Genomic DNA, 19,783 nt, shown 5'->3' on the forward strand with positions numbered 1-19,783 from the left:
CAGGAAGAAGAGTATCCTGGAGATAGAGTCGCCCCTCCTGACTCCCGCCGGGGACCCGTTCACCTCGGCCCACGCGGGGGCTGGTCCCATGTCCCAGGTCCCAGGTGTGCTGTAGGCCCACACATCCTATGTGCAGGGAGAGTAATCTGAACATACAGAATTAATTCCTTTCTCCTTGTAGAAATCATCACTCTTTTTTCTTTTGGGGGCAAACGCTCTCTCTCTTAACGTGTGTTGCTCCTTTGACTTGTTTCCCTGGCAACAAAGACAGAAGAATGCAGGCAGCAACAAAAGCGGGTACAGGTAGTTTGTTTTCATGTCCTGGGGGGCTGAGGGCTGTGGGGAGGAGCAGTCACGACTCCCCCTGTTCCGTAAATGACTCACAGCAGAGGCTTCTAGTTTTTTTCCGGTTTTGTTTAATAGCCAGGGAGGGGAATGGACCACGACTTAAGGCATGTCTCGCTGCCACCGGGAGAGCAAGGAGCAGTTCTTCTTCAAGGGCAAGGCCAAGAAGGGTATCTGCCTGCCAGATGGCTCATCCACCATCAGTCTTCACAGGGGCTGCCAGGCCCTGTGGCCACAAGACAGCGACCAGCTCACCTGTGCGGACCCCTCGGCTCCTAGGTCTAGCAGGAAGGGGCGTCTTCTGCCACCTGGGATTTGCCCTCAAGCACCCTCCGGACCCTCTGCATCCCTGGGATGTAAGAAGGAGAAGTGAGGGTCAGCACGGATGCTGGGTGGGTGGGGACAAGCAAGCTCTGGCTGCTGGGGCCACAGGTGAGGCCAGAAGAGGGAGGGCAGAATGAAGGACGCAGTTAGGAGGTGGACCGCTTACCCAGGCGAAGCCGGTGGGTCTTGTCAGAGAAAACCAAGCGGAACCAGCCAGGCTCTTTGCACTCGAAGGCTTGGCCAAAGGACAGCAGCACCTTGTTATCCAAAAAGCGGCGCCAGAGCAGCATCTCCTCCTCAAAGGTGGCCGCGGGCAGGTACTGGGAGGGTGAAAGGCGCTCAGGATGCAGAATGAGAGCCCCTGCCCTTGCCTGCTGGAGGGAGCTTTAACACTGCCCCCACCACCTGCATTTCCACCTGCATTACCTTCCTCAAGTCGACCCAGATGAAAAAGCCGGCCCCACGGCTCACGAAGGGGATCCCCAGGGCCCGGAGCTCTTCCGAGACATAGGTGTGAGCAGCCTTGAGCCGGGCGTGGTTTTCCGGCAGGTACACTTGGTTGATCCAGTCTGTTTGGGTGAAAGAGAAGCCAGAAGATAAACCTCACCATCAACCCTCCGCTCTGGCCTGAGAGTCTAAATGCTGAAAAGAAAAAGGCCATGAGCTGCCGAAGCTGGGTGAGCCCCTCCTGTAGCTGGTTGGGGGCAACGGGAATATTCAGCGAAAAGCACCTTAAATCCAGATCCTTGGCCCTGAGGGCTCCAGGGCCTGCGTGACGTTCTCAGGAGCCCAGACACAAAGTCCCTCAGGACTCAGACCCTCCCCAGAGGTGTACCCACTTACATAGTGACACTTCTGAGTCATCCAGGTGGAAGCTCAGGTCACAGTGTGGCCACTGACTAGGCGTGAGGCCTTGGGCAACGTCACCTCCTTGAGCCCCATTGTTTTAACTGACCTTTGTTTTCAGCGTCCAGTTCGATGAATTTTAACACATGCATAGATTTGTGTAGCCCCCATGACAGGCAGGATACTGAATGGTTCCCTCACCCCGAAGAACACCCTTGTGCTATCTGTTTGAAGTCACAGCACCCCCTTCCCTGCAATCGCTGGTCTGTTCTCCATCACTGTAGTTTTGCCTTTTCCAGAATGTCACGTAAGAAGAATCATACAGTAGCGTAATCTTTTGAGACTGGTTTCCTTCACTCGGCACAATGCCTCTGAGATGGGTCTGTGTCCTCATGGCTTTTATTGCAGTGTGTGGGTGAACCACAGTCTGTTTCTCCATTCATTTGTGGAAGGACATTTGGGTTGTTTCCAGTTTGGGGTGATTATGAGTAAAGCAGCTATAAACATTCATGGAGAGGTTTTTGTGTGACCATAAGGGCAAATATCTAGGAGTAGGATTTCTGGGCCATTTGGTAAGTGTGTGTTGAAGTTTATAAGCAACTGCTCAGTTGTTTTCCAAAGTGGCTGTTCCATCTTAACATTCCCACTGGCAGTGTGAGAGTTCCAGCTGCTCTACATCCTCAGGAACACATGATACTATCGCGATCTTTCAAAATTTAGCTATTATAGCAGGTGTGTAGTACCCAGTCCTGATTTTCTTCATCTATAAAATAATGGGGAAAAATGCAGAAACACCTGCTTCCTAGGATTCTGGGGAGGGACAAATGAGATTGAGAGCATCTTGCGGGACTCAATGAATGGTGGCAAGTACGGGTAACCTTTGCTATCTAAACTCACTATCTGAACCCAGGAACAGAATAGACCTGCACAGAAAGAGACACTTCCATTATAACAATCTTCCTTTAGTAGCTTCTGCTCTTTTTCAAGTGCTCACAGCTAATAATAATGAGTTCATATTAAGTGCCTATTGTATGCCCGGTGCTATTCTAAGTGAATGACAAATTACACCAACCCTACAAGACAGGTACCGTTATGATTCCTGTTTTGCAGAAGAGGAAAATGAGGCTCAGGGAGGTGAAGGAATAGACCACATAGCCGGGACGTGACCGAGTAGGATATGCACGTAGTTTGGGCTCAGAGCTGGCACTCTCAAACACCACCCTAAATTCATCTCATGGGAGAAGCACCCATGACCCCTGGCCAGTCCCAGTCTAACTACAACCCTCCCCCATCCTCAGGTGGCCAGGCCCAGGCAGTCACCACGGTCCCGGAGCAGCTGTGCCATCTGATACTGGACCAAGCCACTGAGGCCGTGATAGCGGCAGAGGGAGGATACCGCAGTGGCCACGTCCTGGTTTTCTGTGTACAGCGTGCCAAAGCGGAGCCCAGACATCCCGAAGTCCTGAAGGAGAAAGGCACTGTGGGAGGTAGCCATCCCTCCCAGAGGAAGCTGGTTCCACCCACCTCTCACCTCCCCCTGACACCCCCAAGGCCAGCCAGGAACCCACCTTGCTGGTCGCCCACATCATGTGGGTCCTCTGGGGGTCAGGCAGCCTGCGGAGAGCACAGGGTGGGAACAGAGGCAACGCAGACCCGTCGGAGTTCACATGTTTGGTTGCACAAATGAGGAGACAGATGAGTCTGGTTTCATCTCTTGAATCACCAATTCCTACACATCCTTTAGAGCAGGGGTCAGCCAGCTACAGCCTGCTGCCTGTTCTTGTAAACGAACCTCTAAGGGGGCACAGCCACGCTCTCCCACCTGTGTACTGCCCATGGCTGATTTTTTTTTTTTTTTTTTTTTTTTCGGACATCGGCAGGCGGACTCTCAACCACTGCGCCACCAGGGAAGCCCCCATGGCTGATTTTATGCTACAATGGCAGAGCTGAGTGAGTGACCATATGACCTGTAAAGCTTAACATATTTGCCATCTGATCCAAAATATTTGCCAGCCCCTGATGTAGAGCATAGTTCAAGCATCACTTCCTCAAGCGGACCTTCTCTGACCCCCTCCCAGTAGACCAGGCCAATTGGGTACCCCAAGCAGATCCTCTGTTGGCTCTCCAGACGTCTGCTTTTCAATAATCAAATGATTAGCTGTGTATCTAGTTGCTAAAAGTGTTGGGGGGTTTTTTTGATGGTTTTTTTTTCCAGCTGGAAAGACAAGTTCCACATAAGAAGGGTCTATATCTTTCTTGTTCACTGACGTATCTCCAGCACAGCATAGTGTCTGGCCCACAGGAAGTGACAAATCCCTATTTCTCTGAGTCTCACTCTCCTAATCCATAAGCAAAGGGGAGGAACAACCTACGTGCCATCCACCTGGCAGAGCTTTGCGAGGACTGGCTGAGCAGAGCAAAGGAAAGTGTTTGGGAACCACTGACTGAAACCACCCACCCTGGCCAGGCAGGATAATCACCACTTGCACGACTTATCTCACAACAAGAGGTCCTGCTAAGGAATATGGAGCTGACAAGCTACCGCCAGCCCGAAGACTTTAGGAGGGGCCAAAGGGAGGGAGGAGACGCCGGCCCATAATATGTTCTTCCAACCTCCCAGAAACCCTCGCACGGGAAACCATCTTGACTGAGAGACGCGCATACCGCCAGGAAGGGCCTTGAATTGGACCAAGTATGGGCACAAGCAAGATGATGGACCAGAGACAACCTGGAAAGCTAACCCCATTGCCTTAAAACCTGAGACTACGAGCCACGTGGCAGAGCAGTTCCCCAGGGTTCCCTTACCCTCCTGCTCTCCACCCAGGTGCCCCTTCCCAATAAAGTCTCTTGCTTTGTCAGTACGTGTGTCTCCTCAGACAATTCATTTCGGAGTGTTAGACAAGAGCCCACTCTCGGGCCCTGGAAGGGGTCCCCCTTCCGGTAACAAAAGGACTCAGCAGGGCTGAAAGATCTCAGCGAGTATCAGGAACTGTCAGAATCCCTAAATGCCAGATGTGCAGATTTTACAGATGATCCGATCCAACTGTTTCCAAAGGTGTTCTGGCCACACATTCTTGACTCAAACTAAATCTAATGAAAAAGCTCCGATAGCTGGAAGGGCTTGGCACATGCAGGGGGCCCCAGAAGTATCTGCTGAATGAATGAGTGAATGAATGAAAATGGAGCCACTCTGGAGATGAGGGAAACAGCAGAGGAGGCCCATTTCCCACCCTCCCAGCCTTCCCTCAAGGAATCCTAAGACCACTCCTTGGAGCTTTCAGAACCACCACAGAACAATCTGAAAACCACTGATTGGCCCAGCCTCCCTTCTTCTCATTAGGGGACCTGAGGACAGTAGGACTAGCTGGGAGGAAGAGGAACTGTCCTGGGTGGGCGGAGGGGCGCGGGACTGGCAGAGTCAGCTCACCTTTCCAGGCTCAGGACACTGTGGTACCCAACCGACTCCTCAAACACGGACAGCATGTAGACCTCATCCACCATCACGTGCAGCTCATGCCTGGAGGGCAGGTCGTGGGGAGGAGAGAGCTTGGCTGGTAGGTCAAATGCATCCCCCAGGGTGGGATGGCAGTGAATCAGAAATCCAGAAGGACCACGGTCTAGCCCAGGGTTACCAAACTTGTTTTTTCCAGGAACACCCTTCTTTTGTCTATTTCTTTCAAACAAACAAAAAGCCGCGCACACACAAGGCAGATGACAGTGGGGATTCTGAAGCAATGTGGGGGGACGGGGGAGGCGGAGCCCTCGGGCACCTCCAGCCACAGTTAAGTACAGGCGGACCCAGATTCACGGCTGGCTCCACCCCTGACTCTAAGCCTCGGTCAATGGGATAATGACAGTATCTGTACCTAATAGGGTCGTTGGGAGGATTACAGGAGCTGGAGCATGTAGGGTGCTTAGCGGGGGGCCTGGCCCCTAGAGCGGGCAATAACGGCAGCTGCTGTTATAAAAAGGAAGAGAGAAGTAGCATCCCACCAAGCCCTACCCCCTGACTCCACTGCCAGGAAGGGCCAAAGCAGGTAGAAACCCACAGTGGGGTAAAGGGGGTAACAGGACCTGCACCAAAGCTCACATCGGAACCCTGATCCGTCACACGCTTTACGGGGTGAGCGTGGGGTGCCTCACCTCTTGGCAAACTTCAGGTACTCCTGCAGCTCTCCTGGGGAATAGACATCACCCAGAGGGTTCTGGGGGTTGATGAGGATGAGGCCTTTGACCTTCACACCCTGAAACCATCAGTGGGACAGGAGACCCTCAGCTCCTCCCCAAGGCCACACGGTCCCACTGGGCTGGATCCCAGGGAAACGTGTTCACCACCCAACACGAAACGAATAAGGGCAAAGAATTATATCTGCAGCATCGTATCAGCTATAAAAGAGAACAAATGCAGAGAACAAAGCTCAGAGAGAAATATGCCCAAACGCCAGTAGAAGTTGCCTTTGTTGGTAGAATTATGGGTGGTGGTTTGTGCTTTTAAAATTCCCACAGTGGGCATATATGGATTTTATGACCAAGGTTAAAAAAAAAAACAACAGATTGACAGATTTCTGAAAAGTGGACTGGACAGGAACCACTGGAGGGCTGCTGGTCTATGCCTTTCTTCGGGAGGCCTCAGATCCCCTCAGAGTGAGGGGGACCACCTCCCCAAATCACCAGAGAGACTGCTGAACCAGACTTCTAAGCTCCATGCTTGACCTGCTGAGTCAGAATCGGGAGAAGTGAGGGGTAGTTGTTTTTTTTTTTTTTTGCGGTACGCGGGCCTCTCACTGTTGCGGCCCCTCCCGTTGCGGAGCACAGGCTTCGGACGCACAGGCTCAGCGGCCATGGCTCATGGGCCCAGCCGCTCCGCGGCATGTGGGATCTTCCCAGACCAGGGCACAAACCCGTGTCCCCTGCATGGGCAGACGGACACGCAACCACTGCGCCACCAGGGAAGCCCGAGGGGGTAGTATTTTTAATCAAGCTCTCTAGTTGATTCTCTGTACACTGAGAGTCTCAGAGTCTTTCTCTAGCAGGAAGCCCTCCATGGGCAGGCTCCCGCTTGACCCCCAGAACGGTTCCATGCTACCACCCTACCCCCCGTCCCCATCACAGAGTGCCACCACTACTCCCAGGAGATCAGTCACAGGAAGGGGGTCCATGCCCTGCTCAGGCCCCCCCGCCTTCCAGCCTTGGGTTTAATTTGATCCCCAGACCTCAGAATTAGCTCCTTTCAGCGCCATCTCGAGCTTCTCCACTGTGAGCTGGAAGGGGCGTGTCTCCAGCCCAGTGACCTGGAAGAAGATCCACAAAAGCCAGCAGCCAAATTCAGTGACCCTCGCCCCCAGACCTGGACTCTGGGGCCACCAGCCAAATTCAGTGACCCTCCCCCCAGACCTGGACTCTGGGGCCACCAGCCAAATTCAGTGACCCTCCCCCCAGACCTGGACTCTGGGGCCACCAGCCAAATTCAGTGATGCCCCCCCCAGACCTGGACGCTGGGGCCTCTCCTACCCCTGTCATCTCCAGCCTCCTCTTAGAACAATCTCAGAAAAACACAGGGGGGTCACTCCTCTCTCACTGCCACCCACCCCATCACATCAGGGACACCCTCACGGCTCCTAGGATTGGGGAAGAGCCCCCTGAGGTCCACTGATTGGGGTCCGTGGGCTTCCATGTTGAGGTCCGCTCTGCCCCGTTCTCACCCCACCATTCCGGTGTGGTCTCCCTGGGCTGCCCTTGGCTTTTGCATCGACCCCAGGGATCTCAGAGGTGGAAGATCGGGTGTCCCCAGGGCACCTAGGCAAGGGCAGCCATGGCCAACAGAAGGCTCCACCCTCCTTTCAGCCATAACCCCAGAGGCCTCGGCATGGACTTCCTCTCATTTCTACCCTCAAATTCAGACAGAGGAACATCTCGGCCTACAAGGAAGGCCCAGGTCCAACCTGGGGTCCCAGGAACTCTTACCTCACTGTCCAGATAGACACAGACCAGTCGGACGTTGCCATAGAGATACACATGCTGCGTGATGGCTCCGTAGTAAGGGGCAGGGATCAGGAAAGCCTCTGGGGGCAGGAGTGGGCCAGGGCCCGTCACCCTCTGGCCGGAACACCCAGACCCCCGTCCACTGACCCCACGCCTCTCCAAGCCTTCAGTGTGCTTGGGGAACATCTGGGGAACACGCTCCCTCTCTCAATTCCCAAAACCCTTTCTCAAGCTGGGATCCACTGAGTCCCTTTTCTAATAATTAGTAGCTGCCATTTATCGGGCACTTAATATGTATGGGGATCTGTGCTAAATATTTATTTTTTTAATCTCATTTGACCCTCACAATCACTCTGTTATTATCCTCACTTTACCGATGAGGAAACTGAAGCTTAGATCCCTCAGAAGCACACGACATGCTGGGTTACTGCAAGCACAGACTTGGAACAGGAGTCGAAGCTGCAGGGTGATGATCTGGGTGTGACAAATGGGAAAACCTGACAAGACACAGAACTGCCCAGAGACAGAATGTGCCACTTCTGGAGGAGTGAATGCTCCCCCGCTGGGGGCACTGAAGCCAAAGGCTGACACCGCTCGGTGGGGAGGGGGTGTCATGCAGAAGACTCCCGCTGTGGACACAGGGGTTGATGAGATGACGCCCAAAGTCCGCTCTAAGGCAGAGGTAAAGGTGCTCCTCCAGCTCTGAAGGGGGTGCATCAGTCAAGCTGCTCCCTTCCCAGCTTTCCCTTCAGCACAACCCCACCCCCGCCTCGCATCTCTGGAAGGGGCAGACTTTGCCCTACATGTTCCCTCCCCCGGCCGCAGGGATTGGGCCAGAGGTAGACAAATGACCCCAGGAGCCAATGCACTGGCTGGCCAGACACCCATCACGTTCTCTCTGCCTCAGGACTTTGCTCCAAGCAGCACAGATCCTTGTGAGACGAGAACATGCACTTGAATGCGAGGGTCCTATGGAGTCAGAGCTGAGCCAACAACCTGGGCCAAACAGAGCTGAGCAAGGTCCAGAGAGAGGCCTGCATAAGAAGCGGGGGAGGGGGACTGCACACGCCAGTGAGAGACAGAGAGTATGACGCTAATTCTACTCTTGATGGTTCTAGAACGGGTAGGAAATTGCCTATTACATCCTTGTGATGAATCTTCCTTTCAGGGTTCAAAACTTGGTTATTACGTCTCTCTGTGTTATTTTAACAAGTAACTTAACCCCTGGGCCTTAATCTCCTCATCTGTTAAATGGGAATAAGCACAGAACCTACCTCATCGGGGTTAGAGTGAGGATTAAATGACAGACTATGCCTAGCCTTAGGCCAGCCTGAAACGTAGTATGGGGTCAATAAATGTTACTAAATTATGATTATTAATTAAGCTAATATGAGTGGGTCTCTGTTCCTGGCAACCAACAGCCCCTGACCATGACTATGGTCAAGATGTCCTTGATTTGACCATGGCTCTTGCAGCAAGCACTGCTGGCTAGATACTCAACAGCCATTCCAATTTTCTTCCTTGCTAAGAGAGCACCAGACTTTTCAGCTATGACCAGCAATAAGTCCAAGGAAGGTGCACCTTCCCCCAGCCCTGGGGGATGAAGCAAGTTTGGTTTAAGCCAACCAGGGTTCTCTTCCCCTTCGCCAGGGACTGCTTTGGGAATGGGTTTGTGAGTCCGTCCTGGCCAGAAGGATGCAAGGGGAGCCCTGCGGGGACTCTTCCAGGAAAGAGTAGCCCCATTTCCTCCCTCCCAGTAAAAAAGAGACAGGCACAGCACAGCCTCCCTCTCTTCCTGCTTTAGGACATGCTGTCACGTGAGGTCGTCACAGAGAAATGGCCCAGAACCCTGGCATCACCTTGACTTCCCCTGGAACTGCCAACCCCTGGCGTCTTGTCTGGCCCCTTAGTTAAGCCCCCTGTGGTCTAACAGTCTATTATGGCAAAAGCACCCTGATGCAGGCCTCGAGGACAGGCAGCTAGGGACACTGCAGGCATAGGGCAGCCCCTGGTACTGAATGGGCTGCAGTCTACTTACCCCCCACCTCACACAGTACTGTGGCCAGAGCGGAGAAGAGAGAGGCACAGCCATTCAGAACCACGACCTGAGGGTGACACATCCATGGGACAAAGATGAATCTGTCCCAGGAGGGTGCAAGGGCCTGCAGCCTCTAACCCAGGAGGGCACAGAGGGAGGGCCAGGTCACAGAGGGAGGGCCAGGTCATACCTGCAGGCCCCTCCTGACTAACAGCCAAGTCCATTTGTGTGGCCTATTCGTGGGGACCCTGTTCTAGATCAACTGAGCAAGGAAGAGGGAGCTGGTCACTCAGAGTCCTGCCCGAAGGTGTGGAGGCAAAGAGGGGCCACAGAACAAAGCGGGGCAGAAATTATACCCAAACTCTGAATATCTAGGATGAGGGGCAAGAAGGGAGGGGGTCTTCCTAATTCCAAATCAAAACTAAGTGACCCTACTTACCCCTGGCCAGCCAAAAGTTGGGGAGGGGGCAGAAGATCAGGAAGGAGCAGGGGAGGGGGCTACTCACGTTCTCTGGTTTAAGGGGTGCGGGGCTCTTGCAGTAGAAAGACAGGAACCTGGCCACTTCCTCCCGGAGGCTGGAGATCAGACAGACAGATGGGCAGTGCTCATCAGAGGGGCTCCGACCCCAAGTCCATCCCAAAGCTCCTCTGGTGAATCTTCAGGCAGCTGCCATTACCCTTCTCTGCTGCCCACAATGGGAATACGATCAGTATTTGTCTCCACTCCTTGGTACCCACCTCCCTCCTCGGTCCCAACACTACCCGCATGCGTCGAAACTTCCATTCCAGTACTTCTAGGACACCTGACCCCACCTAAGCAGCAGACTGCAGGAATATCAAAAAGTAACACTCTCCATACAGATCTAGCTAATGGTAATAGTAATAATAGCACATTAATATAGTAAAATATATAATATAATGAAGGATAACATAATTATTATAATAATTATTATCATACTTATTGCTAATATTTACAAGCATTTACCTTATGCAGGTGTTATTTAGAGAATATTCCTCATTTACTCTTCATAAAACCCCTCTGACACAACTACTATTATTATTATCCCCATTTTACAGACAAAAAAACTGAGGCTTGAAGGAGTTAGGTTACGTGCTGGTTAGTGGCAGAGTCCACACTCAAGCCCAGTGGTCAGACTCTAGGGCCACCATCCTAATTATTATAAGAGCACATGCTTGGAATTACTCTTGGAATCAAGTCCAGCTCCAGCACTAAATCCTTAGGACAGCATCTGGGCCCTAGCAAGTGCTCAATAAATATAAACTCTTATTAGTTTTACTTACTATTTCCCATCTTACCAGCAGAAGGCCCCAACCATCTCCTCCTAAGCTGATTCTGGCTCCTCTAAAGCTACTGAGAAATTGGAGACAAGGCTCCTGGCCTGAAGGCCCTCTCCACTCCTCAGACTCAAGAGAAACCAAGCCAGGGAGCCGCTGAGTGGGGGTGCGATGGGCAGGAGGCACTAGTTCCCTGCAGATACTCCAGGAGACCCCATGACTGCCAGCTCTCCAGGACTAGGCCCTCAGCCTAGGGCAGGCTTTCTCAACCCGCCACTATTGATGTTTCGGGCCGGATCATTCTTTCCTGTGGAGGGGCCTGTCCTGGGCACTGCAGGAGGTTTAGCAGCTTCCCTTGCCTCTACCCAAGAAAAGCCAGGAGCAACCCCCTCCCAGTTACGACAACCAAAAATGTCTCCAGACATTGCCACATGTCTCCTGGGGAAGGAAACCGCCCTGGGGTTGAGAACCACTGGCCTACAGGTGCTACTTACAACAGATGTCCCCTCCAGTCAGGGTACTGCAGCAGGGACGGCTCCACCCGCAACATGTCGCTCTGACTCAGCTGGGGACAGACAGGGGAGAGCAGGGCTGAGGAACGCACACACTCATAGTGAGGGCCAGCCCTGCCACCTGCATCCACGCAGCACCAGGGCTTCTAAAGCCAAGGGCTTGGTCTGCTTATCAGAGAAACCGACACAGGGGCAGCCCAGGGACAGCATTCTCAAGCCCATTTTGCAGATGAGGAAACTGAGGCTTAAAAATGTCAGGTGTGGGACTTCCCCGGCGGTCCAGTGGTTAAGACTGTGCGCTTCCACTGCAGCGGGCCCAGGTTCAATCCCTTGTCAGGGAACTATGATCCGCCCGGCACGACCAAAAAAAAAAAAAATGTCAGGTGGCTCAGCCAACATCACAGCACCGGCAAGTGGTGAAGCTAAGACAAACCAGAATTTTTGACTCCTAGTCCAGTGCTCTTTAGACAACACCGCCGCCCAACAAAACCAGAGGGGCGGATTTGCAGAGGCAGCGATAGGAGACCGCACACCTCAGTTCCTCCAACGGGGTGACAGAAGAGGTCCCAGAACTAGGTGCCCTACCTCGGTCTTGGCTTTAAGTCATGGAGGGACTCAGGCCACTGTCTTCCTGCAGGCTCAGCTCAAACTTACACTTTGGAAAATGCGGCCATTTCCAGACCATCCCCACCCTGCCTGGGTGCTGGGTTAGTGACTCCCAGGGCATCACACCCACAAAGTCGAGGAAAGGCAGAAGCCTTGGGCGGCAGGACCAAAAGGAAGAGAGGGAATGAGCCACGTGTCTATAACCCCAGCCTCTTCCATTTCTCCTTCGTCCTTGAGCACTGCACTGTCCGATACAGAGGCCTCTGGCCACATGTGGCTCTTATGTGTGACTCTCCTGAATTGAGATACTGGATTCTGAAGACTTATATGAAAGAAGTATGTAAACTATCTCATTAATAATTTTTTATATTGATTACATGTTGAAATAGCCATATTTTAGATACAATGGGCTAAATAAAATACATGATGCAAATGAATTTTACCAGTTTCTTTGTACTTATTTAATAGAAAACTTTTAATTATATACGTGGCTCACAGTTTATTTCTACTGGATGGCACTGAGCTGCCTTAGAGTGGGGAGCTGGCTTTGGGTACAACAGGCTTTTCAAGCCCACTCCCTACACCCCTCTCCCCTTGCAGCTTAGATGTTTCCCTTTGGAAATATGTTCCTTTGGGTTAAGTATCACTCTCTCCACAGTTCCAAACTCTAACTCTTAGGCCTCGAGAGACACATTCATCAGATAGTTCCAGCAGTTTACTAGAGATGGCTCACACCAGCTCAAGAAATCTGATTATTTTCTCTATCTGTGAGTTGGCAGGCAGAGGGAAGGGGGAGGGGCAATATAAGGGTAGGGGATTAGGAGGTCTAAACTACTGGGTATAAAATAAGCTACAAGGATAGACTGTACAACACGGGGAATATAGCCAATATTTGATAGTAACTATAAATGGAGTATAACCTTTAAAAATTGTGAGTCACTCTACTGTATACCTGTAACTTGTATAATACTGTACAGCAATTATACTTCAATTTAAAAAAATAAATGAAAGAAATCTGATTTCAGGAATTTTGCAAACTGTACCATTTTCAAAAATTACATTATATAAACTATACATATAAATTATGTAAGTCAGTTACAGTAAAAATAAAGGTAAAAAGTGCTCAAACAATATTGCTCCTGTCTATGTTGCTCCACTTTGCTCTCATCTGTGCTCTGGAGGTTCTTTCCGTCCACGTGTCTGCATGGTGGGACTACCACGTGATGGTGCCCCTGCACCTCTCTTCCCAGCTCTGCATGCAGTGATGTCACGGCAATAGCCTGATATCGGCCACAGTGGGGGCATTTACACTATGGGAATCAGAAAAGCTACCGATCAGGGGCCCCTTTCTCCCAGGGCCAGTTGTTAAATACTGACCACACAACACCGAGTATCTCCCCCTGAGAGCAGGGACCCAGCCAGCAGGAGGAACTGAGGAGGGAAAGAGCCAGAAGAAGTGAAGAAGGAGGATCACAGTGGGGAGGTGACTCTCCCAAGATGGAGGGAAAGTGGTCCCCAAGGCCGCTGAAGCAAGCAGCAGGCTTTCTGGGGGAAGTGTTCCAAGGAATCCCAGAGAAGACAGCCCCTTGCAGCTGGGGATGCCACCCAGAGGTGCACTGGGACTTACCCGCCTGGACAGCAGGTCAAAGCAGAGTTTGTTCTCACTGGTGCCCAAGTTAATGATGCCCTGGAGGTGAGAGGTACAGAGCCATGTGAGCACAGCAGAGTGTGCCATCAGAAGGCCCCGGGGGGGCGCACCAAGGCAGCAAAGCGAAGCTCTCTGCAATCTCGCCTTTCCCACCACCCCTCCTGGCCTTTGCTCAAGCCATGCCCTCCACATGGCTCCCTGATCCTATCTTCCCATTTCTAAAGCTCTGTGCAAATGCCATCTCCTCCAGGAAGCCTTCCTCAAAATTCCACCTGCAAGGGATCTTTTCTTCTTCTGGATCCCAAAGCACTTTATCTGTCCCCCTTTACGGCACTAGTCAGTTTCTGTCCCAGGTCACAGGGACTGATGTATAGGCTTTATCTCACCCACTAGATGGGAAGTCCCTGAAGCCTGGATACATGCCCGAGACACCGCTGTATCTCTCAAGAGCCTCAGTTTACAGGATGAAAGAATGTACACAGTAAACTGGTGCTCTGGCAGGAACGGGAACAAGGGTCATTGTACCGCAAGAAGAGGCCCTGTCAGCTCCATGGAGAAGACCACGTGGTGAGGAGCCAAGGCCTGCCAACAACCATGTGAGTGAGCTTGGAAGTGGATCATCTCCCCACCCCACCAAGCTTTCAAATGAGACTGCAGCCCCAGCCTCACTGCAACTTCCCAGGAGATCTTTAGCCTGAAGCACCACCCAGATTCCTGAATTCCAGAATCTGTGAGCTATTTGTTTTAAGCTGCTAAGACCTGAAGTCCTTTGTTACACAGCAAGAGATAACTAATACAATCCCTCACTTTTTTCAGGTCTCTGCTTCAATGTCACCATATTAAAGTGACCTTCTATGACCACCTCACATAAAATAGTAATATCCCCAGCCCACCCCACCAGTCTCTATCCTATTACCCTGCTTTATTTTTCCCTACAAGACTTATCCCAACATATTATATACATATATGTCTGTCTCCCATACTAGACTATAAACTCCATGAGGGCAGGAACTTTATTTTTGTTCACGGCTGTAACCCTGGTATATAGAACAGTGCCAGCACCTGGTACATGCTCAACAAATAAAGATTATTAAAGGGTTATTCGTGACAGCTCTCTACCCTCTGAAGGTATTACTGGTAATAAGTTATAATAATTGGGGCAGGTAACATTAATAATAATAGCAACTACCATTTATTGAATGCTCTATGTGGAAGCACCGTGCTAGTAACTTACGTACCTGATCTCATTTAATTGTGACAGTTCTATAGAGGAGGTATTACTATCCCATTATAGAGATGAACTGAGGTTCAAAGACATTAAGTAACTAGCTCAAGAATACACAACCCAAAAGTGAAACAGTTGCAACCTGAAACCTAGTTCTGTCCCAGATCTAAAATTGGATAGTCGATGGGCTGTGGATCAGAATCCATATAAGAGCACACTCCATGGTTCTTGAATTCCTCCCTCACAAATCGAGGTTCCCTTAATTATAAATGGGCCATCTTCTGATTCAGGTAATATACAGGGGCCTCTCTGAGCAACATAAGACACCCCCTAGGGAGTCAAAGGGGCATAACTCCAACATGACAATAGCAAGCTGCGTGCTGCCCTGTTGGTCAAAGTGGGGTACCCGCCCCCCCACCCCGGTGCTCTCTTGTGTCCCAGTGGGAAGGGGGCCTTCACTCACACTGGGGTTCTCATCCTCATCATACTCGTCCATGTGGTAGGTCCTGTAGCCCTCCTCTGCTGAATCCCAGAACCATTTAATGATGCTTCCTCTGGAGGACAGGTAGGGGCTGTCGGAGGAGAACATGGCAGTGGGATCACCCACTCCATAGAGCTTCAGCGGCTTCTGGTCTGGTTTTCCGGAGCCTTCTCTTTCCAGACCATCCCCGTGGTTACTGTGCAGGCCCTGTGTGGAGACTGAACCCGGAGAGGTGGTAGGTGTCCCGGAGTCCTTCTGAGGGAGTATGAACATCTGCAGAAAGACAAAAGCACTCAGTGCCTGATCTGATCAAGGGCTTTCCTAGCACCAAGCAACAAAAATGAACTGGGAGTCACGGGGCCCTCCCCCTTCTCTATCTGCCCCTTCCTTCAAGTTTATATACTCATCACTTCCTGTGTCCCTTACTAGTTGTAACCATGTGCGCGCAATCGCTTCAAGGCATCGACTCTGCTAAGGATCTACAGACAGGGGCTGTACTTGCTACTTTTCTACAACTTTAATAAACGGCTGCTTCAGCTTGTTTTACTTTTGTGGAAGTTTTGCATTCTGCAGCCTAAAGAGTCACCAGCTTCTTTTTCCATTCTTGCCGACGTCAGTTTCAAAAACCAAGTTAAAATTCTCTGACTTAAAGTAGAAAGAGCCTGGAGTCCAGGGGTCTTGTGGTGACTGTTGCGAATAGAAGTAAAGGATAAAATGAGATTATCTGGTTGTTTCGAGTCGATGATGGGTGGGGCCTGAGAAGAAGCAAGTGGGGTTCCCACAAGTGCAAGTGCACGACCCTGAGCAGAGCCCAAGGCCCCACCCCCGCTCCCTCCCGAAGTGGGGGAGGCGTGGCCGCTGGGAGGGGCTGGTCTCATCCGGCGTTCAGATGTGAACTCCTCCACTTTCTAAGCCAGCGTCCTCGTGGGCACGGTGGGTGTAGCCGTAACTACCGCATAGGGTAGCAGTGAGGACATAAATATGTTAGTGTAAATGCCTTAGAACAAATCCTGGCTCATGGACAAACTTCAGTAAAATATGTTATTATAACTCCTCGCCGCTTTCCCCAGTCCTGATGCACAAGCCCCAAACACCAAATGATGGGGGACCAACCAGCGGCCCAGAAACCCAGGGGGCTCCTCGGTTAAATTTTGCTCCACTAAGTCTTTTCTGGGGTCTCCCCCAACTGACTGGGCTCTCCCCAGCCTCACCTCGCCCCCCCTCATCCTATGCCTGTAAAAAGGCTTCGAGACGGAAGGGCCGGGACTTCTGCAGCGAGGCTTCGAGCCCGGGCAAGGGAGACCCCGCGGGCCCCCTGTTCTGCAAAGCGTGGATTGCACCTACTTGCGGAGCTGGAGGAGCCGCCGCCGGCACTCAGGCACGCGCAGTCTGTGTCCGAATCCTCGCCCGGACTCGCTCTCCGCCGCTGTGCGCAGGGCACCCGGGCCCAGGCACTCGCACTCGGGACCGTCCACGCCGGGTCGGGCTTCCCAGAAGGTTCCGGGCACAGTACGTCAACTCGCGCCCGAGGCCGCAGGACGCCCGGGTGTGGCCTGCGCGCAGGGAGCGCACACGCTGCAGCACCGTGGGGCGGGGAGGGGAAGCCGCGGAAGGGGAGGGGGCCCAGGGCCAGAGCTCCGCCTGGAAGGGACGGGCTGCCCGCTGCCACCTCCGCTCTCTGCGGCCTCAGCGCCCTGGCGGCCTTCCCGCCCCGGTCTCCCCGCCCCTGGCACACGGGGGCCCCTCCCTCTGCCTCCCGGACTTAGTGTCCCCATTTACAGGTAGAGTCACCGAGGTTACTGGACAAATGTATGCCTGGTTGCGGCCCATGGAAAAGGCTTTCCGGACTTACATTAATTCGATTAAGGGCATCCTGAAAACATCCTTCCCCTATGAAAGCTTTTGACCTGAGTTTGTAATTTCTCCTCTTTTCGTTCTACAGAACATCTGGTGAACTCTGCCTGGGACCCTGCACTTTGGCAATGAGTTAGACCACCAAGGTCCCAGGCCTGTGCCGAGGCTTTGAGTAGGAAAAGTTTCCTTTTCTCCATGAAAAGCAATGAGCAGGATCCATCAGTACAGATCTGGCTGGGAAGACTTGGCTGTCTCCGGATCACTCCACTTCTTGTCTTCGCTTTGGCCTTGCCACTAACATTGTGACCTTGAGCAGCTCTCAAGACTTTTTGTTCCTCTATGTAAAATAAGCCAGTTCTCTCCATTTAAGTCATATCATTCTGTTTAATTCAGGTAAGTAGTCTTATTGAATGCCTGTGTCATGCAAGATCTCTGCAAAGTACTGGGATACAGTGATGGCAAAACAAACAGCGGGCCTGCATGGTTGACTGGGAAGGCAGACATACAAATGTGCTAACTAATAAGAAAGATTACTGGGTGCCTGGGAAGCATGCGGCAGGGAGATTTAACACCGCTGCCCCCTTCCCTGACACACACACACATGCATTGGCCCCATACAGGAAGCCTTACACACACATTCATTCACCCTAAACACTTAGGAAGTGATGCTTGAGTCCTAGTTAGCTAGCTGGAGTGTGGGGTGTTGGAAGCAGAAGAAAGCCTTTGACAAGCCTAATACCGACCCCCGGAGCTTGCAGGGTTCAGGAGAAAGGTTGGAGATACGATCAGGGATCAGGTCATGAATCTTAATAAACCCTGTTAAGGACTGTGAACTTCTCACTGAGGGCAATGGATATATATTGTAATCTCTAGAGCAAACACTTTTTTTAAAAAAGTCAAAAGGTATAATTAAGAATAGATGGGATACCAAATAATGCCTGATTAATTCAAAAGGCATACGGGAAGGAAAAAATGAACAAAGAGCATACGGCACAAATAGAAGACAAATAGCAAGATAATTGACTTAAGTACAGCCATATCAATGATTACATTAATGACCAAAGACCAGTTAAAAGATCATCAGACTGGATAAAATGGTAAGATTAAGAATATGATGTTTCGGCTTCCCTGGTGGCGCAGTGGTTGGGAGTCCACCTACCGATGCAGGGGACGCGGGTTCGTGCCCCGGTCCGGGAAGATCCCACATGCTGCGGAGTAGCTGGTCCCGTGAGCCATGGCCGCTGAGCCTGCGCGTCCGGAGCCTGTGCTCCGCAACGGGAGAGGCCACAACAGTGAGAGGCCCGCGTACTGCAAAAAAAAAAAAAAAAACTGACAAAAATTGAACACTCATTCATGGTAGATCTCTCAGCAAACTAGGAATTGAAGGAAATTCTTCTATCTGGTAAAGGCAGTATGAAAAATACGTGCAGTACTTAAGAATGAGAGACAGAACTCAGTCCTGCTAAGATTGAGAACAAGGCAAGAATATCCTCTCTTACTTCTTTTATTCAATTTTATACTTGAGGTTCTAGGCCATGCAATTAGAACAGAAAAATGAGAGACATAAATATTGAAAGGAAAGAAGGAAAATCATCTTTATTCGCAGGCAACATGATTGTGTACATTGAACATTCAATGAAATCCCCCTCCAAAACAACTAGGACTAATAAGTGAATTTAGCAAGGTCTCAAGATACTGTCAGGAGGTGGTTCTCCCCAGGTCTCTCATGTTTCTGCCTGTCATGCAAACCCAAGTGACTGACCAAAGCCATTGGTGGGTGCTAACAGCTCTTCCATCATCTGTAAAATGGTGGTAGTCCCCACTCTGCCTATTTCACAGCATTGGTGCTCAGACTGAAGCTCAGATGTACAACGGCTTTGCAGAGAAATGCACAGGAGGTATGATTTGAACAGCTGGAAACACTAGAGATGGAAATGGAAGACCTCAGGCTTATCACCAGAGATTCACTTTACAAGCCTTTCGAAAAGGCAAGAATGGAAAGAACTCATACTTGGAGTTATGCCCCCATCCTGCCACTTAGCCACTTGTGTATAAGGTGGGCGTGATTGTGAAAGGATCCTGTGGGACATTGCACCCAACACCTAGAAAATGCTCCGCCAATTAGGCATCACGGTTTCCCTTCCTTTCTGATCTGCCCCAGAAGTGTTCTTCACATACAGCCTGCTTTAGAATTTAAAAACTAAATTTAATTTTTTAAAAAAAATTATTTATTTTTGGCTGCGTTGGGTCTTCGTTGCAGTGCACGGGCTTCTCAGTGCGGTGGCTTCTCTTGTTGCAGAGCATGGGCTGTAGGCACGTGGGCTTCAGTAGTTGTGGCACATGGGCTCAGTAGTTGTGGCTCCTGGGCTCTAGAGCGCAGGCTCAGTAGTTGTGGTGCGCGGGCTTAGTTGCTCCACAGCATGTGGGATATTCCCAGACCAGGGCTTGAACCCGTGTCCCCTGCATTGGCAGGCGGATTCTTAACCACTGCCCCACAAAGGAAGTCCTAAATTTAATTTTTAATTAAATTTTAATTAGGTGTAATCAAAAATTTAAAAATCATCTAGCTCTCAAAAGGTGATATGAAGCATGTGAGTAAGAAACAAAAGAGGCCTGGAATTTACAA

The 19,783-nt window shown here is 51.1% G+C and overlaps 1 protein-coding gene across 4 annotated transcripts; it reads right to left on the minus strand.

Moving 5' to 3' along the window:
* Positions 1 to 410: 410 nt before the first annotated feature.
* On the minus strand, positions 411 to 16,855 carry ACCS (1-aminocyclopropane-1-carboxylate synthase homolog (inactive)). Of its 4 annotated transcripts, none has more exons than XM_024749296.1 (15): positions 16,648 to 16,855; positions 15,286 to 15,576; positions 13,577 to 13,636; positions 11,326 to 11,396; positions 10,042 to 10,111; positions 9,536 to 9,602; positions 7,480 to 7,577; positions 6,729 to 6,806; positions 5,659 to 5,759; positions 4,943 to 5,032; positions 3,084 to 3,129; positions 2,836 to 2,977; positions 1,096 to 1,238; positions 836 to 989; positions 411 to 694 (listed from the first exon to the last, which is right to left on the minus strand). In XM_024749296.1, exons 2-15 carry the CDS (start codon positions 15,574 to 15,576, stop codon positions 627 to 629), a joined length of 1,479 nt encoding a protein of 492 aa, XP_024605064.1. In that variant the 5' UTR covers positions 16,648 to 16,855; the 3' UTR covers positions 411 to 626. The 4 variants fall into 4 exon arrangements, with proteins under 4 accessions (XP_024605064.1, XP_024605063.1, XP_024605065.1 ...); XM_024749295.1 differs by having other exon boundaries at positions 4,943 to 5,182; XM_024749297.1 differs by lacking the exons at positions 13,577 to 13,636; positions 15,286 to 15,576; positions 16,648 to 16,855 and adding an exon at positions 7,872 to 7,956 and having other exon boundaries at positions 4,943 to 5,182; positions 11,326 to 11,392.
* Between the last annotated feature and the right edge of the window lie 2,928 nt (positions 16,856 to 19,783).

The sequence above is a fragment of the Neophocaena asiaeorientalis genome, unplaced genomic scaffold (assembly GCF_003031525.2).
Source record: "Neophocaena asiaeorientalis asiaeorientalis breed wild unplaced genomic scaffold, Neophocaena_asiaeorientalis_V1.1 scaffold43, whole genome shotgun sequence".
NCBI classification, from domain to species: Eukaryota; Metazoa; Chordata; class Mammalia; order Artiodactyla; family Phocoenidae; genus Neophocaena; species Neophocaena asiaeorientalis.